Source organism: Papaver somniferum, chromosome 8 (genome assembly GCF_003573695.1).
Source record: "Papaver somniferum cultivar HN1 chromosome 8, ASM357369v1, whole genome shotgun sequence".
Taxonomy (NCBI): Eukaryota; Viridiplantae; Streptophyta; class Magnoliopsida; order Ranunculales; family Papaveraceae; genus Papaver; species Papaver somniferum.
The window spans coordinates 145,782,872-145,804,296 of NC_039365.1; the positions used below are offsets into that span (position 1 = coordinate 145,782,872).

General features: G+C 36.1%; 1 protein-coding gene and 1 pseudogene across 1 annotated transcript; both read left to right on the forward strand.

Annotated features, from left to right (window-relative positions):
* Nucleotides 1-1,438: 1,438 nt before the first annotated feature.
* Nucleotides 1,439-14,769, forward strand: LOC113303357. Its single transcript, XM_026552389.1, has 27 exons — nucleotides 1,439-1,652; nucleotides 2,258-2,488; nucleotides 2,668-2,727; nucleotides 2,862-2,954; nucleotides 3,560-3,788; nucleotides 3,920-4,026; nucleotides 4,200-4,262; nucleotides 4,895-4,995; nucleotides 5,966-6,060; nucleotides 6,270-6,290; nucleotides 6,630-6,725; nucleotides 6,811-6,931; nucleotides 7,084-7,266; nucleotides 7,500-7,681; nucleotides 8,566-8,837; nucleotides 9,472-9,573; nucleotides 10,161-10,337; nucleotides 10,581-10,769; nucleotides 11,472-11,713; nucleotides 11,800-11,946; nucleotides 12,156-12,375; nucleotides 12,642-12,770; nucleotides 12,897-13,037; nucleotides 13,402-13,485; nucleotides 13,574-13,759; nucleotides 13,944-14,003; nucleotides 14,086-14,769. The coding sequence occupies exons 1-27, from the start codon at nucleotides 1,644-1,646 to the stop codon at nucleotides 14,158-14,160; spliced, it is 3,615 nt and encodes a 1,204-aa protein (XP_026408174.1). The 5' UTR covers nucleotides 1,439-1,643; the 3' UTR covers nucleotides 14,161-14,769.
* Nucleotides 14,770-17,780: 3,011 nt separating this feature from the next.
* Nucleotides 17,781-19,259, forward strand: LOC113306145 (annotated as a pseudogene).
* The last annotated feature ends 2,166 nt before the right edge of the window (nucleotides 19,260-21,425 follow it).

Sequence of the window (21,425 nt, forward strand, 5' to 3'; positions counted from 1 at the left end):
TTCGTATAAGGGACCTTGAACATTTTAGTATAAAATACTAAAATGGTGATCGGCTTGATCTACATGAGGACCTTGAACATCATAGTCTCTCATTTTGAATCTTTGTTTAATCAGCATGTGAATATTACTGACTACATACAAGATTTTAAATCCTTTTTCCCTGCTATTTAGACCCATGAGGACAATTAGTTATCGACTAAAAGAGTAACCGAATCTGAAACCAAAGTTGTTATTGACCAAATGGGACCTATGTAACCGAATAGAAAGCATTGACACTTTGTGGGACCTAACATTATATCCATGGTTACTTATTTCTTTCTTGATGATCAATTGCATCCTAATTTCAATCGCCTATCACTATCGAGAAATACAGACTTATTAGTTGATGCAACCTTGCTGTGAGAATAATTACTAAAGTTTTGGATAATCTTTTACGCCCCTTGTTGAGTAGAACTATTAGTCCCTCCTAGCATGTTTTTGTTCGTAATACCAAACAATGAAATTTTGAATTCTGTTAGAAAGAAGAAAAAATGCTTAAATGGTGGATGACTTTGAAACTAGATTTTAATAAATCTTATGATAGACTCAATTAAGATTTTTGCTTCATATTTTTCATTATCTTAGTTTTAGTCCATAATAGATCGGATAGGTATCTACGTGTAGTAAGTCCATTTTTTTCTTCCAGGTCCTTATTAGTTGGTATCCGAACATTATCATTTTTCCAGGTAATGAGGCACCATTTTACTTAAACCTGCTATAGATCCAATTTCTAAGGGCAGTTCCCATAGTAATCACCAAATTATTTTTTTGGCAAGACACATGGATGAACAAATATGATTGTCCATTATGAAGAACCAAAGTAAAATGAAAAGTATCTGATATTTCAGGGTCCCACTACTATTTCTTTTTATAAAATATTTTGTAAGATAGAGTTAAAGTTTAAAATATTGTATTTGTATGAGATAAAATGGAATAAAATGAGATAAATAATAGTAAATAACTTTTGGAAAACTCAATTTACAGTGAGCGATTTTGGAAGGCCCACTGGCGGTTGGAAAAAATCCTCCTGCGAATTTTGTTGGTCCGCGCGGTTTTAGCTCATATTGATCCGCGTTGAACAAACCGTCAAATTTATTGATTTGCCCCCGTTTTTCATGTTTGTTAAGTGTATCATGGGAGAAAAATTAAAAAACTTCAAATTTGTTTATTGAATTGCTTTGATCATCTCATGTATAGTTTTGAAGCTCCCATCAAAGGTAATCAAAATTTTGATAAAACACAAAAAGCCCAAAAGCTCAAAAGTTCAAACCAGAATACCGTATAATTCCGCCCCACAGTTTCTGCATCAACTAGAGCAAACGCGAGCGGGATTGGGGTGGGTGGGCGTAAAAGGTAGGAAGGAAAAAGTGAGTCCATCCAGGAACATATTATTACATCGGAAATAGGAAAAAAAAACATCAGCGAGAGACTACTCATCTCTCAACAACAAGAACAGTTGGAAAATATTTTTAGAAAAAAATTAGAAAGAAACCCATCACTTTCCCGCTGGATCTCTCGTTAACTCTTCTCCGAAACGGAGACGGATACAATTTGCCCTAATTTGTTTCCCGAGTTGGGCAGATCAGCTTCCTTAATCTGCATCCATGGCTACGGTAAGAGATCTCATCATTTTTTGTATTTCAAATCTTTACTACATTATCAACTGAATAAGATGACACGAAAAAACCAGATCTATCATCAAATTTGAAGTAATTCATTTGTTAATAGCTTCAATTATTACGTAATTCTATATGTTGGATGATATACGAAGAAGAAGAATTAGTGGTGTATAGTTAGGTTTTTGAGTTCAACGCATGAGAGTAAGTTCATTTCATTGTCATTTCAATTTGTCATTTTTTTAAAGCAGTAAAATTAGCGATTTACGATTCATTCTACTCGTCCACTTTTTCCTACTTCCATTTGATTTTGTAGATATCTAACCAGCATCCAAACTGGCATAAGCATATTTAATAGTTAGGGTTGGAATTATTCAGCTTTAATGGTTGTAATGACCACGCCCACAGAAACTGAACTTCACCAACTCTCATATTAGTAGGATCAATATTTACTCGAGCTTATCATACGAACTATGTGTTTAATGTTCACCAAATTTCGTTATTAACTTGTAATTGGATACTTCTTACATCAGGGATGAAATTGTTAGGTTTATATTTGACATTTATAACGGATGTATGATATGGTTGCCACATCTTGTTAGGATGCTTCGGGGACAACACTTATGGATCTTATCACTTCAGATCCTTCATCTGCCCCCGCATCTACGTCATCAACAACGCCATCCATCCTTGGGAAACCGGCTCAGAAGCCAGTGCCAACAGAGAAGAGGTCTAAAAGGGGCACCTTGATGCAGATACAAAGCGATACCATGGCAGTAGCCAAAGCTTTAAATCCTGTGAGAACAAATATGACAAGCAAACAGAAGAGAAAGGTATTTGCATCTGCAAGCTCTTTATTGACCCTTGAAATTCCATTCCGTCATTGTTGAGTTCTGTTTATCTGCCACAAGTCCTTGACATAGGAGTTCCCGATGTCTGAATAGTCATCACTCATGAATGTTTGTGTTGTATATTATGTTTTGCATTGTCAAACAATTATTTCTTTTTGCAGCCGGTTTCATATGCACAGCTTGCTAGGAGTATTCACGAACTTGCCGCTTCGTCAGATCAGGTAAGGGTGGTCGTTTTTCATTTATAATATTTTTATTGATTAGAAGTATGCTATTATCTCTAGTTGCTCATTTTGTTTCATCCACACTTCTCTACGAACCTTAACCTGTCACCTTTCTTGAATTTGTTCTGTAGAAAAGCTCCCAGAAGCAGTTAGTGCATCATGTGTTCCCCAAACTTGCTGTATATAACTCAGTGGACCCTTCTGTAGCACCATCTCTTCTCATGGTAATCTCTCTCTCTCTCTCTCTCCCCTCCTCTATGTCTCATTGCTGTTAGTTTTCACATATTTGTTGAACAGTTCTAACTGAGTCAAACATGATCTAACTGGGTCAAACATTTTTGTTGTGTCTTATCTGTGTGCTATAGTTGAATTGAATGGCAGATGTTTATGATAGACCTGGCATCTAAGCCTACTGGGTTGTAGGCATTGAAGCTTTTTTTCTGCCCAAAAACTTATCCTCTATGTTATCATGCTTTCTTCGTTAACAATGTATAATTATACTAGTTGGTGTGATGTATCTTCCCAATTGCTTACAAATTTTGCTAACACATTGTAGCGAGCCTAGAAACTAGTGAGAGTTGGCTCATCCAAACCTTGTCCTTTGGAAGTGTTTCCTTGAGAAGTTTATACTCGGAACTTATTCTCATCTTCTTTCAAACCAATTTATACAGTATTATGTTATTTTTCTTCTCTGCATATTACTCTGATCTCAGAACTTGAAAATCTATAGAGTTCTGTTATCATGAATGGGCCAGTATATTTTAGCAATGCATACACATATTTCTATGGAGTGGATCAGGTGGGCTTATGTACTATTTTAATTTTGTAGCTTGATCAGCAGTGCGAGGACAGAAATGTTCTACGCTATGTTTATTACTACTTGGCGAGGATTTTATCAGATACTGGTTCACAGGGTTTAAGCGCAGGTGGTGGGATTCCTACACCAAACTGGGATGCTCTTGCGGACATTGATGCTGGTGGTGGGGTTACTAGAGCAGATGTTGTACCTCGAATTGTAAATCAGCTTACGACAGAGTCATTAAATGAAGATGTTGAATGTAAAGTGATTCCTGGATCAAATTAAACCTAACTTTCTGCCTTTTGTACTTGATATCATGCTGGGTCATGTTTTAATAGATATTCCTCCGTTGATTTCTCTATTTGACTTGCGTTTGTGTATCTTTTGCAGTTCATGCTCGAAGAATTGCTGCTTTGAAAGCCCTCACATACGCACCATCAAGCAGCACCGAGATTTTGACCCAATTATATGAAATTGTGTTTGGTATCCTTGAGAAGGTTTTTTCTTAAACTCCATGTCAGCGATCTGTTGGAACAAGTGTATATGAAATTTCTTTGCTTAAATTAGTTGACACAGACCAGAATTTGCTTTGTAGTTTCTTCTGCAGGGGAATTCATTTTCTGTAAACTATATACTATTAACGATTTGTATCTATGCTTATTGAACCTAGGTTGGTGATACAAAACAAAAGAGGAAGAAGGGAATATTTGGTACAAAAGGTGGTGATAAAGAGGTAACTGGTTACATGTGAATGCCAATGGAAAAAAAATATGTTAATTTAATGTCGACATGCAGTTCCCATTGTAAGCAATTGGCTTGTTGTTGAGGGTTGGTCACACATCAAGTAAAAAACATATATATATATATATATGTTTTTTTTTACCAAATAACTTATTTTAGCAGCAGAATTAGATATTAGCTTCTTTTAGCAGCAGAATTAGATATCAATTCTTCTCGAAGTTCTTTTTCTATGTCCTCAGTAATTTTTTTAGTTTATATGTTGTTCGGAGTGTCGGTTTCTGCTTAAATGTTCGTTCCTACACAAGTTCGGGAAGCAGATAATTTTACCAATAATTATGTTAGTGTTCGAGAATATTATATCAGTTTGTTTTCAACGTTTCTTATCAGAAATACCTGGTTCAGTCTAAGGATTTTGCAGTTATTGCTGTCTTTCCCCTCTCTTGTAACACGTCATGGAATTTGTATCAGTTCTAATGGGAATTTTTTGTAATCCTTGTGAATAAACCATTTTACACAAATAGTTCTTCTATTTTTGCAACTAAGTGCAATTTTTGAAGCATCCTAATCCCCTACTGCTTCAAAGAGAATTAGTGAGATTATTAATGACCTTATGAACTCTTACAGTTTGTTATACGGAGTAATCTGCAATACGCTGCACTCAGTGCTTTGAGAAGACTTCCTCTAGACCCTGGGAATCCAGCTTTCCTTCACCGTGCTGTACAGGGGTAAGCAATATATATTCAACTTTCTTTTTCTTTTGAATTTAAGTGCTCATGTTTTGCGAGTCTTAACTTTTAAGTGGTTCCTAATGGAGAATGCCTAAACCTAATTGTTGCACTCTTCACAGTACATAAAATCTTTATGAGATATAAATTAGTTTTATTCGTTAAATGATTTTTTATTATTTTTTTAGTATTTTCAAGTCAGTGAAGGTTGTTCCTTAGATGATTTAAAAAGGCCAAATGTCTACAGCCTAGGTTACGAATAAAATGTCATACGTTAATCCAACTAAGGTAATAATGCTCTGTACATCTGTGAATATGAAGCTTAAAAGTAGAAGATCTCATCATATAATTTCCTGTTACCCTGTGGAGTTCACAAGCTCTTTTATTTTGAAAGAGCCTTTTATGCTCATTCTTATAGACTACTGTTGTGAATTTTATTTGTCGCTGTGATTCTTATTATCAAACAAGTATTCTTATAGTTAAGTTTCACAATTAAGTTTGACATGTGTTTAACCATCAAATGAATATCCTCTTACTATATATATTTTGACAAGCTTTGTTAGGAATCTACCAATTCGTCAGTATTTAGATTATCATATTCTGCTATGAAGCACCTTATCCTAAATTTTGTTCAGATCCAAAGTTAATAGCTCCAGAATCGTTCAGCTTTCATGGTGTTGTAACTTGTACTCAGCCATATCCAAATTATTCTCTTCTAGTTTGTTCTATAATCAAGTTCTTCAGTTTTTATTTATTTATGAGAGTAATGAATTTTTCATGGCAGTTACATTTTATGTTGCATGCTTGATCTGATTTTTAGTAAACTTTAATGGGATCTACGTGTATATTGCACTCTTTTGTCTTTAGCATGTTACTTTGAGGTTGGTTATATTTATCTTTACTGCTGCTATATTTTGGCTTCTGCAGTTACATATTTAGTTTGTTAATTGAGACTCACTTGTCACTGTAGTGTATCATTTGCTGATCCAGTTGCTGTGAGGCATGCTCTGGCAATGATTTCTGAGTTGGCCACTAAAGATCCTTATTCTGTTGCGATGGCTTTGGGTAAGTTGCTTAACTCTACATATATACTAATTATTCACAGATTAGTAGGAACTTCTATTCTCGTTTGCATAATTAGATAGTCAAATTTTTGAGATTTTTAATGAAAAGAATCTGCTGGAAGGTGGGGCGACATTGGCGGCTAAGGGGTGTAATTAGTTGGTTTCAAATATATTTCTAACAATTTCTTTTATGTTTTTCTGTGTGTGCAGGAAAACTTGTTCTCCCTGGAGGTATCGCCTATTCTCTTTGTTTCTTCGCGACTACCTATAATTTGTATAATGCACTCAAGGAATGAATCTAGTTTCATGTTTTCTTCTTTCCAAAGAACATCAGCACTCAGTGATGTGAATTTTGCCACTGAGACCTACTAGCCTTACCAAAAGCATGTGTATACTTGGGTAAAAGAAATGGTTCACAACAGTCATTTAGCCTGACCAATGTAGGGATAGGAAATAGATGCTAGTGCTTATTTCATCAAATATTTTAATACACTTATTATACATTTATACAGCCTGTAACGCATTTCAGATTATTGTTGGCTAAGTTGTGATAAATATTATATGATTCAGGGGCTTTGCAGGATGTTCTCCATCTGCACGATGTCCTTGCAAGAGTCTCTCTTGCCAGATTGTGCCACACCATATCTAGAGCTCGTGCGTTAGATGGTAAATGTAACTACATGCATCTAATTAGTAATTAACGTGTCAAACTGGAATATAAGGTTAATATGACCTTTACTATTATTTGCAGAGAGACCTGACATTAAATCTCAATTTGCCTCCGTGCTCTACCAACTTCTTCTGGATCCTAGTGAAAGAGTTTGTTTTGAAGCTATTCTTTGTGTATTGGGCAAATTCGATAACACGGAGAAGTATGTCGATGATCTGTTTGTAATTATTATGGCAAGAATGTTTTTTGTTTCAGCAGATGAATTGGAATTGTCATGGAAGTTGCCCATATCATGTCTTCTTTGATTTTCTTAGTCTAGTAGTTTGACAAACTTAACCTTTTCTGTTTTGGTAGCACGGAAGAACGTGCTGCTGGATGGTACCGGTTGACCAGAGAAATTCTCAAGCTGCCAGAGGCACCGTCTGTGTCATCAAAGGATGGTGAGTCCAAAGATGGTCTCCCACCAAAGCCTGTCAAAGAGAAAGCTTCTCAGAAAACAAGGCGCCCACAGCCTCTTGTAAAACTTGTAATGAGAAGGTTCGTGGGTTTCACTTATGTCTTTGTTATGTTTCTGCATTCTAATTTACATTGACGAGGTACTTGCATCATACGACTTTGAAGGGGTCTGATTTTTTATAAGCATACCGTCTCACTGGGCTTCTCAAAAGTAAAGAGTCGTCAAACTGTAAAGTTGAAATTCTCACCATTGGGTTGCTCAATACATCAAGCATTTTGTCGTTTGTGCTTGATTATATTTGTTTTCTTTCCAGACTTGAAAGTTCTTTTAGAAGTTTCTCGAGGCCTGTACTTCATGCTGCATCAAGAGTTGTGCAGGAGATGGGGAAGAGTCGGGCTGCTGCATTTGCATTAGGCATCCAAGACATCGACGAAGGAGCACATCTGAATGAAAGTGTAGAGTACATTGACGAGGATATCAATCCACTAGCTGAAGGTAATTTATCTTATTGTGTGAGTGTACTGCCATTACATTTATTCATACAATTGTATCGAACATTACTGTTCTATGATTCAGTTAATAGGTTTATCTTTTGTGACTTGGTCTAGCACACTTGCATGATACAAGAGAAGATAAAAAGGACTGTCTGGGTGATTCTTAGTGTTCCCTTTCTGGACTAGCGAAGTTCGATACTCAGCCAGTCATACCCGCCATCTTGTTTGTTATGTCATTCCACTGAGCTTGTTTCATATGCTACTGTTGACTGTTGTATCTATAACTTTTATCCTCTAGGTTCATTTTCTCTGATAGGAAATAGTAAGCCGTTCATTTATTTAGAGAACCACTTATTTATTGATGTATACCAATTAACACATAGAGACTTGCACTAATGCACTTTGTCATACTTGAGAATACTTGGGCCAGCAACCATGTCGTCCGAAAAAAAAACCCTTCATTTATCAGAGACTTGAAATGCAATCACTAATTAGTCTCTGCACTTACTGTTACTTGTTTCTTAGAACTGCAAACTCAGTTTGAAGTTTTGGCTGGCATATTGAGATGGTTTAAGTTTAATCATATAACAAAACAGTCTCGTGGTTCCATAAGCTAAACTATGACTTATTTCATTACTTTTTTTTTCTTATGCCCATTTTTTTAGTCTAGTAGCAAAATGCTTCTATGCAGATATGGAACATAATCATATCTATAGTCGAGTTTAATTCATCCGTCAGTAAGTAGTTCTAAATGTTTAATTTTTAATCCAAAAGTCTTGTACATAAGAATTCTGTTTTCTGTTTATCTAAAATGTTTAAAGGTAAAAGAAACTTCAAATAATTTTTCTGGTATATATTAATAGCTTCTCTTTTATTGTTTTGCAGCTCCCCGGAAGTCTTCTTCATTATCCAATGGGGCAGGAGGCAAGGATACAATTGCTAGTTTATTAGCTTCATTAATGGAAGTTGTGCGAACTACTGTAGCATGCGAGTGTGTTTATGTTAGAGCAATGGTGATAAAAGCATTGATCTGGATGCAAAGTCCATATGAATCTTTTGAAGAACTAGAATCTATAATTGCGTCAGAGCTTTCTGATCCAGCTTGGCCTGCAACACTCTTGAATGATATCTTGCTCACTTTGCATGCTCGGTTTAAGGTATGTCAAAAAAGCGGAACAACATTTCTTATAATTAGTTTGTATTAGCATAGTTGTTTATGTTTACCTAATAATTGTTGGGGTTTGTTTCTCAACTGTTCAAATAGGTATATTTGGTAATTTGTACAAATGCCAAATTAACTGTTGTGTTTGATTTGTTGCACATCAACCTGTTAAGTGCTTGTTGGCAGTTCATTCGCATACTAAATGAGCCTATTAGGAATGATGTGTATTTGTAGGTACATTGCTAGTACTGGAGATACACCTGTCTATATCCTTTATTGGATAGGCTTGTGTATGAAAGAACTCTGTATATATCCTGAACCTGTAATCATAACATTGATCTTTGCATAGTAATTGGTAATTTTTCACTAAATTTGAAATGTTTTGGTCTTTAATTCCTAATGCATTGTTACAGGATGAGTAGTAAAGATGCTGCATACATCCAACTTGTATTAGTGATTGTCTATTTGCTGTATATTTCTATGCATTCCGATGTCATGTTTTGTTTTTTTAGTTTCTTAATGTAACCCGTACAAAACTGCTGAAATATTTCATCTTCATTTGGATCATTTTGTATATTGTGGTTTGTCAAACTTCTTTTACCTTAACATCTGCATTGTTGGTTTATCAGGCAACACCAGACATGGCTGTCACTCTTCTTGAAATTGCGAGAATTTTTGCAACGAAAGTTCCCGGAAAGATTGACGCCGATGTGTTGCAGTTGCTATGGAAAGTAGGTTTAACTCTTCAGAATCTTACTATAACCTTCTCATTTATCAATTTTTACAAAGCAGTCTAGTGGGTCAAGATCCTCATTTTACATTCTGAACATCACTCGTTCATTGTGCTATCCCTAGATTCTTCTGAATGCTGTTTTCTTGTTTTTTCCTTTACTACTCAATACTATTTGTTATATCCTCATTCTGCTCTAACTGGTCTGAGTTAGTACGTCCCTTGGTGCCAGATTATGGCCTCATAAACAAGTTAAATCAGTCTCATATGATTGGTGACTTACGAATAACTTCGAAAGTCCTAAACTTACTGTTAGGCCAACCTCAATTTGCTTTTTGGAGTTATGTTCTTCCAATTTCTCGCATATAATTTTGATTTTAACCTATGTACACAAATGATATTCTGAAAGTATGAAACTTTCAGAATATCATTTTGTGGCCCAAATTAGTAATTTTTGTATATTAGTTTCACCTAACTTATGCTTTGACATGACTCACATGCATGACCTGTTGGTAGAGTGGTGCATCATGTTTTGTTTGACTTTCAGCTTTAAAATAAATAAATAAAAACAATCAACGTTTCTTTCAGACTTGCCTTGTTGGAGCTGGGCCAGATGGAAAACACACAGCTTTGGAAGCCGTAACGATAGTTCTTGATCTTCCACCACCACAACCTGGGTCGCTGTCTGGAATTACATCCATAGACAGGGTTTCTGCGTCTGATCCTAAGTCGGCTTTAGCATTACAGAGATTAGTACTGGCCGCAGTAAGTATGATTTGTTTTTTTAACATTTACATATGTTTTACTGTAATGCGATGTTAGTGCACAAGAAGTTTATAGGACAGAATGGGCGAAATTGGTGCGTCAACAAGTGTATAGTCAATGATAGAAACATTATTGCAGTTTCTTAGGCAATGCAACCACAGGAACTCGTGGAATTTTTCTTTGTATGTCCCATGGCTCACCTATAGTGTATACATACTTTGATAATCTGGTGTTCACATGCAGGTATGGTTCCTTGGAGAAAACGCAAACTATGCTGCATCTGAGTACGCATGGGAGTCTGCAACCCCTCCTGGAACTGCGCTGATGATGCTAGACGCAGATAAAATGGTTGCTGCTGCCAGTTCTCGGAATCCTACTCTAGCTGGTGCGCTGACTCGGCTACAAAGGTGTGCGTCCAGTGGGGGCTGGGAGGTATGTTTTCCTATCTTGCTACCTTCTCTTGAGTTCTTTCTAATTCCTACTGACGTATAAAAAGTAGATACCGTTTAGCTGCATATTATTCCCAAAATAAATCTCAACAGCTTCATTATAAATTCAGTAACTTATTTTAGAAGATTTTGCTGCCTTTCCACTTCCCAAATGAAGGAAAGAAAAATTATAAACCTATATCCTTTCCTTCAACACATCCTCATCCTTGATTGGGAATTTTATAGGAACTCTACCTTTTTCTTTGTTTCTTCTCTTCACCTAAATTTGAGTGCAAAATGACGAAATGTGTATGTTTCTCTTTCACATATCAAAATATTCCTTAAAAAAATAAAGAACTTTGAAAAAGGTTGTTAAGTAGTGTTCGGTATGGTAATCTAGTGATTATATTTTCATTTGTTCAAAGTAAAATTTATTTAATGGTGATCAATCAAATAAAGAAAACTTATCTGGCGGTGACGCCGGATTTCTGGGTATGTTTGTCCGGAGTTGCCCCAATATATTGAGTTTTTTCTGGTAAAATGATCCTAACTTATTATCAATTGGGATCTGTGCAAAGTTATCATCCTTGGGGCTTTTAGGCGAAGTCTTTAATTTGGTTTTAAGATGGCTCTTTTTCATCATGGTATGTTAGTGTTGTATTCAACAAAATCATTTTGATTCTCCTGTTCTGATTTGTGATTGCAGGTTCGCATCATTGCTGCTCAAGCGCTTACAACTATTGCGATAAGGTCTGGCGAGCCTTTCAGGTTACAGATATATGAATTCTTGAATGCTCTAGCACAAGGTGGGGTGCAATCTCAATATTTAGATATGTATGTAAGTAATGGCGAAGATCAAGGGGCGAGTGGTACTGGTCTAGGATCCTTAATAAGTCCCATGATCAAGGTTCTTGATGAAATGTATAAAGAACAAGATGAATTGAGCAAGTAAGAGCAAAGGCATGTAGTTACTTCATCGTGCTTAACATTGATCTTCGTTCACTCTTATATGTGTTTTGTCCGTGTGTATGCAGAGAAATACATAATCATGATAACACAAAAAAGGAGTGGACAGATGAGGAACTCAAGAAATTGTATGAGACTCATGAGAAGTTGCTTGATCTGGTTTCATTGTTTTGTTATGTTCCAAGAGCAAAATATCTGCCGCTTGGGCCAACAAGGTAGCGTTTCATTATTATTGCAGCACCACTCAACTCAATGGTTTAACATTTTGATGGCCGTATTGTTTGCTTTGGTCGACTCGGTGTAGCAAAATGCAATGATTTTGAATAGCCTAAAAACCAGTGTACAGAGACAGACAGTTACACAATGTATGATCCTATGTAAAAAATAAATAAATCTCATTTAACTTCTTGTATTCATGTAACAGTGCGAAGCTTATTGACATATATCGTACCCGACACAACATAAGTGCATCAACTGGTTTGAACGATCCAGCTGTTGCTACGGGAATCTCTGAATTAATTTATGAAACTACTAAAGAAGCAGCAAAGGAGCCGGATGCGCTTGATGATGACCTAGTAAACGCGTGGGCTGCAAATTTAGGCGATGATGGTTTGTGGGGAAAGAATGCACCAGCAATGAGCAGGGTAAGATACATGTCTAAATACATCTGCAGGGACTATCAGATGATCAAACATATTATATCCTCTTAACAGGGCTAGTATCCTTTGTCATCACGTCCAGCATGAACTGCAGTATTTTGATATATATAAGTTGTATGTGATATTTCTGGAACTTCCTTCCCTTGTTGCACCGTGAGGCTCATATTTTTTCCTGTTAAGTCTGTTTCTCCTAAGAGTGTGGTGTAATTGCTGCGGTTTTAACTTCTTTGTTTTTATCTAAATGTTTATAGGTAAATGAATTCCTTGCTGGCGCTGGAACTGATGCTCCAGATGTTGAAGAGGAGCATTATACCTCTAGGCCATCAGTTAGCTACGATGATATGTGGGCCAAGACACTTCTAGAACCTTCAGAGATGGAGGTATTACTGGATATCTTATCTTGCGTAGGATACAGCTTGAGTACAAGAACAGTAGTATTTTCAAGTGCTCTGGCTCAGTCAGTGACAAGGATCTTTAATGCTAAAGTTTCTTATCTACTTCTACAGGAAGAAGATGCAAGGTCATATTGGTCATCATCTCCCGAGTCGACAGGATCGGTGGAGACTTCTATATCATCTCATTTTGGTGGCATGAACTACCCCTCTTTGTTTAGCTCAAAACCATCAGGATTGTCGTCGCAGCCCTCGGTATCTATCTCCAACACTTATCAGTTGTTTCGTACATATACCCTCCGTGTTTCATCTGTGGTCTATTATATGCAAATTGTACTGGCTTATTAAAACTAGAAAAACATGTTTAATGATAATTTATATATTTTAGATCACCATTAGAATCATATGCGTCATAAAAGTTCGAGAAATCACTTCTAAGTTGTGCAGATCATTCGATTTTGGGTATTACATGCTCTCCTCCTTGATACTTTATTTTGGAATGGTTATATTTTTGGCAGCCAAATGAAATGAACATTCCAACAAACTACAAATTTCTTATCTTGGACGTTCAGATACCGACGTGTTAGAAATTACTCACAACTTGTGTTTGGATTAACAGGATAGGTCATCAGGACCAGCTGCTAGCAGATTTAGCAACCCTTCTTACAGTACTCCATCAATATACGAGAGTCCAGTATCTCCGGTCAGTGGCCATACTCTGTCATACAAGTCACCTTTGCATATTATGATCAAACCGAAGCTAATAGCATTTAATCTGCACAAATGTTCAGGTTAGAGAAGACCCTCCATCATATTCATCATCAGTTATGCAGCGATTCGAGTCGTTTGAGAATCCTCTGGCGGGACGTGGAGCACAGAGTTTCGGATCCCATGAAGATGATGATGAGCCTGCTTCCTCACAAAGTTCACAATTCGGGAAAGCATTATATGACTTCACTGCCGGTGGTGATGATGAGGTAAACTTTTTCTAGGTCTTCACAATCACGCATGGATTAACCAACATGTCAGGGTGTGCGTCATAGAAATGGAACTGCTATTGTTTTACCTCCAGTTTGCACAATGCCAACAGCCTAAACCCTCTTAGATGATGTAATCCATATGGCATGATTTTGTTCACAAATTTTAACTGTTATCTTGCAGCTAAACCTGACAGCAGGAGAGGATCTCGAAATCGATTATGAGGTGGACGGTTGGTTCTATGTGAGTCTTTTTCACCAGTACAACTCCTCTCTTCTCTCCTTCTCTCAATAATCTGTTTTGACCTTCCAATATCTTTTTCCAGGTGAAGAAGAAAAAACCTGGAAGGGATGGCAAAATGTCTGGGTTGGTACCTGTCCTCTACGTCAGCCAATCTTGACATTATCTATCTATCTGATTCTATAAATATTTCATAAGTTCGATCCCTCTTGCTTCCACTACCCTTTACCATGACTCTTCTCAATTCCCCGTGCTCTCTAGGATATATGTGATCATTCAGGAGTTCTAACTGGAGAGCTGTATCTTGCAGTTTCTTTAGTAATGAGAAATAACCTTGAGAGTTAAGATGATTTAGTGCCAAATTCTTTAGGGTGGGCCTTATCTTTAAATCCCTTGGTCAAAGAGTATAATTGTGTGTATTATTTTAGAAATTATAGCCAACAACACTTTTCATGTCGAGATTAAAGGTAGTTCTTGTGGTAAGTTGAGTTACTGTCGTCCCTGTATGCTTAGGTGGGGAAATTTAGTAAGTGGTGATCAATGAATATATAGGGCTGATCACAACCCAGAAGGAAAGAAAGTTGAGGATATTTGAGGGTGCAATTTGGAATTTGCAGACTGCTAATTTTGGCGAATGTAACATTCTTGTATTTTGTGTTGGGTTTTTGTTTTTGTTTTTATTCTTGGTCATGGGTGTTTTTATGGTACATATTTGTTCTTTTTCATTTATAATCAATGGTGTTTTTCCTTCGAGGTCCTTTGAACGTGATATGTTTGTTAAATGTTACATCACGTTGTCATTTTTCATTCCAAAGTTTGTATGGAGGCTATTTATCTAGAATTTGCAAGGACCAATTCCTTTCACCAGGTTTCTGTAGTCCTCTAATCATGATGGTAACATTCCACATACTGAGCACTGATTTTGGGTTTGAGTTCACCCCAACATAGTTGGGAACAACTAGATCTTATAGGTGGGGTTGTTGGTGTTTTCTTAGGTGTAAGTCCGAGTCCCAGTCAAATGAATGGTTCTGAAGATAAGAAAAGTAACCCGTTATAGGGGCGGCATTCTAATAGGACAAAAGGAGTCATTACATGATCATTCAAAGTGTCCCTTATAAAAAAAATTGGAAATGACAAATTAACCCTCATAATTGATAACCTAATTTAGTGATGATAATCAAGTTTAATGTTAATGATTAATTTCACTTATATTAACTCAAAATCAAAACAAAATCAGATTTTAGGGTTTTAAAAAAAAAATTTGGAGATGGTAGAGAAGTTTTAACCCAAAGTGAAGGTCAATCTCAATCAATTGAAGAAATTAACCAACAAAGTGAAAACCCAATGCCTGAAAATGACCAGGTATACTTCTAAATTAGTCCCAACTAGCTTTTTGTTGCTCAAATACGTAATTTTTTTTTCAATTTCTTACATTTTCAGAGCTAATTACGGTTGACATTTTGCTCGTAACCAACCGTAATTCATAGTTACGGTTCGTAAAAGATGAACTACCAACCGTAACTGGTTAAATTTGGGAAAACCCAATTGTAAAACCAGTTACGGTTGGTAACTAAATGCTCGATAAGAACCGTAACTGAATTACGGTTGGTAACCAAATGCTCAATACCAACCGTAACTGAGTTACGGTTGGTAAATAAAAATGGTTACCAACCGTAACTGAAGAAAATTGTCAGATATAAGAACATACGGTTGGTAATTGAACTATTACCAACCGTAACAACATCAAATTCTCCAGTTACGGTTCGTAATAGAGTTAAAATCAACCGTAACTCACATAAACCCAGAAATTTGTATTTCAATTTTCACCTAAAACCCTAATTTCTAATAGAAATTAAACTTAAATCGAACAAAATAAAGTAAACCCTAACTGGGTTTTCATAACATACCTCATATAAGTCATTATACTTGATTAATTTTCGAATCGATGATTAATCGAAGACGATGAAATTTTTAGTTTTAATGGAGGTTACGGTTGATGGGAGGAGAAGAGAAGAAGAAAGAAAACAAATTTTCAATTTAACTTTGATTTAGGTTAAAATATGGGGAGGGTAATCTAGACAATTTACAAAATCAATTGGACACCTCCTAACCAACTAAAAGGACACTATTATCACACTGCCGCCCCTCTAATAAACCATGCCGTCCCTGTAACAAGATACTAAGAAAAAGTTCTTAGTTCTTATATCATTGATGCGATTGCATTGCCCCTATGTATGTTTACCCAAGTTGGGAACCCTTTGTATTCCTAAGTGTCTTTCTGGTGTGCGACTTTTTGCCAAAATCTGATACCTCCACATCTCAAGGTATGTTCACCCCTCCCAATCCCATTAAACCTTTTGGTCCTGGGTTAGTGGAAGGTTAAGATATTGGCAATATTTTTCTAGCTAGAAGCTTTCTTATCGTCCACAATACATGTTAATATAGTATGCCCAGCAGTTTAAGTGCCATAGTGGAACTGCTATATCTAGGAAGTGGGGACTTATGCTAAACAGAAATGATATTCACGACATTTGCTGTACTGATTGCTAAATATAAACTGCACCGGGCTTCACTCCAAATCCCACCTAACTTAGATGGTTGCCTATTTTACTATCGGCTAATCCCACCTAACTTAGATGGTTGCCTATTTTACTATCGGCTAGCGAAGAATATTCAGCTAATTTACTATCTGTGGTTGTGTGCGACAAATATAGCATAAGAATTTACAACTTTATCCACGCTCTAACAAGAAGAAAAACAAGAAGCGGATTGATAATTGAAAATGCACAAGGCTTATATCATTACAAAGAGGAAAATAAGAGACGGTTACTATTGGTATTGGAGGTGGATTATGGAACCAAAACCATTCATGTGGAGAAGCATGAGTGGAGACTCAAAGATGGGTCAAAGACCAACCAGAATCAATAGTAATCTGCTATCTTCGTTTTTATCGGGAAGTTGCCATTCCTCTCTTCTTCGTCATCATTATTGCATGAACAGAGAGAATATCATTATCATTGTTTTGTCACCACTTCTTCTGCCACTACTTCTCTCTACCCATCTGGATAAGAAATAGTAAAAACTACCAAAGCAAAAATTTGACAGAAGGAAAGAAAGGAAAAGAAAACGCACGCCGTTGAGTTGCGTTTTGTCTCCTAAAAATCCCAACATTACGTACTTTACATGTGAGAAATGTTAAACTAATACTCCAAAAATGATTATCTTTGTTCTATCTATGTATTAAAACTCAAATCCTTCTATCTTCACAGAAGAGAAATACATCTATACGTTGGAATCCAAAAAAATGTTTTTTTGGGTACAAGAGGGTGGTCCTATAATTATCATTTTTTGCATTGCAATAACTTTGTAGCTTCCCTTTGACCACAGTCGTGTGTCTATGTAAGTTACTTAGGAAAATAAAAGTGATAGCCGTTTGCAAATGTAGTTGAAATTCCAAATCAGAGTTGTTGTTCTTTTTTTTCCATGAGTATGCTTTATTGATGTAATGTTTACAAACAACGCACGATACGAGTGCCACCATTAACATGGTTTCATCCCTCGGAATTATGAATTCTTCGACCAAACACATTATTAGAGGATGTCTTCTCTTCCTAGTTAGCATTTTATAAATAAAATTACCTAAAAATAAAATTTGGAATTGTATCTAACAATAAGTGAATGACACGTAAATTCGTAAAAATTTCAAAAACTATGGGTTGGAGATTAAAATTTTATATGTATTGTGTTTAGAAATATATTCCCTCATATAGATAAAAAAGAATGTCTTCAAGGTGGTGCCACGTATGAAACAACCACATTGACCATAGAAGCTCTAACTAGGGTTTGAAGTAAAAGGAAATCTCCTTGCCGAACACCCTCCTAAACCTGTTTATATTGGACAACTTTTCTTTTCGCTCTCCGACCTATGTAAATACTTCCTCATGTTTAAAAAGAACGGTCATGACGTAACGACAACTCCAGGTTACAATACCTTCAAGTGATACTACTTCTTTGTAAATCAATCAATCCATGGTTCTTCAAATTTCAAAATATGGGTAAAAATTGATTGATTTGATGTTGACCATAGTGAATCTTATGGTTAACTATCGATATTCAAGTGTTTGAATGAAATAAATTTCTATGTTGCCCCCTTTCTCTCTCTATTGTAGGAATTGGTGAGTGAATTTCAGAATGCTACTAATGAAGGTAATTAATTGATCTAAAGAGGTAATCAGCTTATCGTACTATACGTGTTTGATAATTTTCCTGATTGAATAATATACTTTTGTTATGATGATACCTCAGGCTGAATTATTGCCCATACTGCATATAGGTGAACATAATTATATTTCATTAGCTAGCTACTTCAGTTAATCGGCCAATTTATGCAAACTAAGAAAATGGACTCGGATGATAAACATGCCGGGGGATTTAATGACTTTATTGTGTTGCAGAAACAAAGGAAAAAAGTAGTTGCACACTTAGCTAACTTTGCCTATGATCCCTTCAACTTTACGTTTCTGTGCCAGGTACAATATCAAGTTGGATTTGTGTAGGCAGGAATAAGGAAGTGGTCGTTGATATCTGCAGGATTTAATACTGAGCACCTTATTTTTGTTGGCTTGAAAAACTTAATGTTTTGGATCTGTTCCTAGGCTGTGTGTGACTGAGCCAAACGAGAAATTTGTGGAATTTGGTGTTGGTGGTATCTGCAATGCTTCTGTTGATTAGTTGACTAGTCCGACCCCATATGTTAATACTTACTAAACATAATCCCACCTTGTATTTTCTCTTATGTGTTCTTCTCGACAGACCCAGCAAATGCTGCTCTTATTTCTCAATGCGATGGAATTCCTTTGGTTGTACAATGCTTATCTAAACCAGTTAGAAATACTATAAGTTTTTAGACTCAACTATCGCTTGTTTGTTAACTTTTAATATTTGGTAGCTGACGTTGCATCTTAATTAGAAAGGAACATATGCTGAAGATTTGAATTGGCATACACATAATCAAACAGTGTTCCGAGAAAACTGATTGATTTTTTTTCCTCAAGGTGACTCGATAATTAACTTCATGGACAGATGAGCTATACACTGGGATATCTCTATTATCTTTGTAACCCTTTGAATAAGGAATAAATCTTGAAGCCTGGAGTAGTTGAAGTCATAGAAAGGTATGCTTCAGCTGGAGCTGTAAGTGTAAGCTTTAGCAATTTGGCCAAGGCATTCTCGGAAAAGCACAGACCTGGGCAGACATGAGATGCAAGACCATACCGACATGTGGCGGCAACCATTTTATAGGCTCTGCGAGGCGTTCAATGGTCCAAATTCTAATTGCATAAAATTGAAAATGCGGCATTTTCTTATGCATATCAATGCACACCCTTTTGGTTTATTAGAGAGAAAATTTGATGCAAATAATAATTCATTTTATGTTTTATGGTGTCTATTTTTATTTTATTTTTGAAAATATATTTTGTTTTATCAAATATCTTTAAATTGTAAAATAAATCATTTTGCTCGACTTCAACAAGCAAAGTATTGGTCAAGCACCATCAAGATGGTCAAAGGGTGGTACGTATTGATCTCTGTATCTTGGAGACTAGTATTATAGAGGCGGAATTCAGAATAATAATAGACGAAAACTAGAAAACATAACACACTATAAACCAGATTCGAAGAAAATATCTCTTCTAGATTATGAACAAGAAAACTATTATAATTCTCTCTTTGTTACGCTCAAAATCTCTTTAAACAGTGGATCAAACCTTAAACTGTTTGCTAAGCTTGATTTTACAATAATTAATTGCCTCACAAACTTATCTCTAGGTGATTTGTCTCACAAACCTCCTTTTTTGATCTAGGTGAGTCTGTATCACAAACCACACTCTAGATGTGTTAGCTATGAGCTAAACATCTCTATTCATATCTTTAAAGGTTTCTAAAACCTCTTAGGAATATATTTCCTTATCTAAGAATAATACCTTTTCTAGGTATATTTCTTTATCTAGGAATAATTCCTTTTCTAGAAAGAATTCCTTGTCTAGGTATATTTCCTTATCTAGGAATATCACCTTATCTAGGAATATTCCTTTTCTAGGTATATTTCCTTGTCTAGGAATATTACCTTGTCTAAGAATATTTCCTTATCTAAGAATACTGCCTAAAAATTAATATTCCTTCCCAAAGTAGAAATCTATCCTCAATCCGGCTTGAGGATCACTAGTTCCCGGAGAGAGAAAGATACACATGTATCATGCGCCCCCACTCAAGAACTTGAACTCCTGTGAAAGTTATATTTGAAAGTTAGGAATCCGAGAGTTCCTTTTACCTTGCTGAACCATCTCTCTTTGCTGGAAACTTGACCATGACGTCTAATTTGAAAAGCATCCATAACTCCTCTTCTTGTCTTAGTCAATCTTTGCTCCAAAACGCAATCTTGTTCGAGTGGTTCTTCTTCTTCTTCCTCGTTCTTTTCCTCAAAAACACCAGATGAAAACGTAATCTTTTTCTTCGTCTTCTGCTTAGGTGTATAAGACTTCATGTATGTTTGTACCGCATCCACCTTCTCTTTCGTAGTTAATGGTTAGTTTTGCTTAGGATCATCAACTTACTTTCCCATCTTTGATTTTCTTGTTCTTTAAACGTTTTCTTGCTTCTCGAGTAACTCACCAAGCTGTTTGTAGGTGAAGACCATAAACCACAAGAATCTTCCCTTAAAGAAACGAATCTTGCACTGATGCCAACTTGATACGTATGATCTCTATACCTTGGTAGCTATTACTATAAAGGCGGAATTCAGAATAATAATAGACGAGAAACTTAGAAAACAGAACACAAGTAGTAATTCGAAGAAAATATCTTCTCTAGGTTATGAACAAGAAAACAATTACAATTCTCTATTTGTTACGCTCACAATCTCTCTAAACAGTGGATCAACCTTAAACTGTTTGCTAGCTTGCACAAGTATTGTTCCAAGATTCTCCTAGGTTTTCTGTGCCTATTATCTGTGTCCTTAGATATTATCCAAAGCTCTTTATTTATAACCTTCATCGTACTCAGCCGACCAAGGACTTCTATTAGGAATATATTTCCTAAACTAAGAGTATTTCCTAAAACAAAACTCTTCCGTAACTAGGAATTCTTCCTAAACAAGGATTCCTGCCTAGAATAGGATTCTTCCCTCAACTTAGCTTGAGGTAAACTAAGTTCCCTAAAGGAGTACGGATACACCTGTATCAAAGGGTAAATTAAAATGTGAGGGCGGCTATAACACAAAAAAAACGGGTCGTTGAGCGTTGACTTAGTCAAAGGCGATTTTGAGGCGATTTTGGGTTGGGTTTTTTCTCGTTTTTCTGCATCTCCTCTGGTGAGATGCAGTTGTCTTCTCTAAAAATCCTTCCTATAGTGGCTCTCTCCATGTCT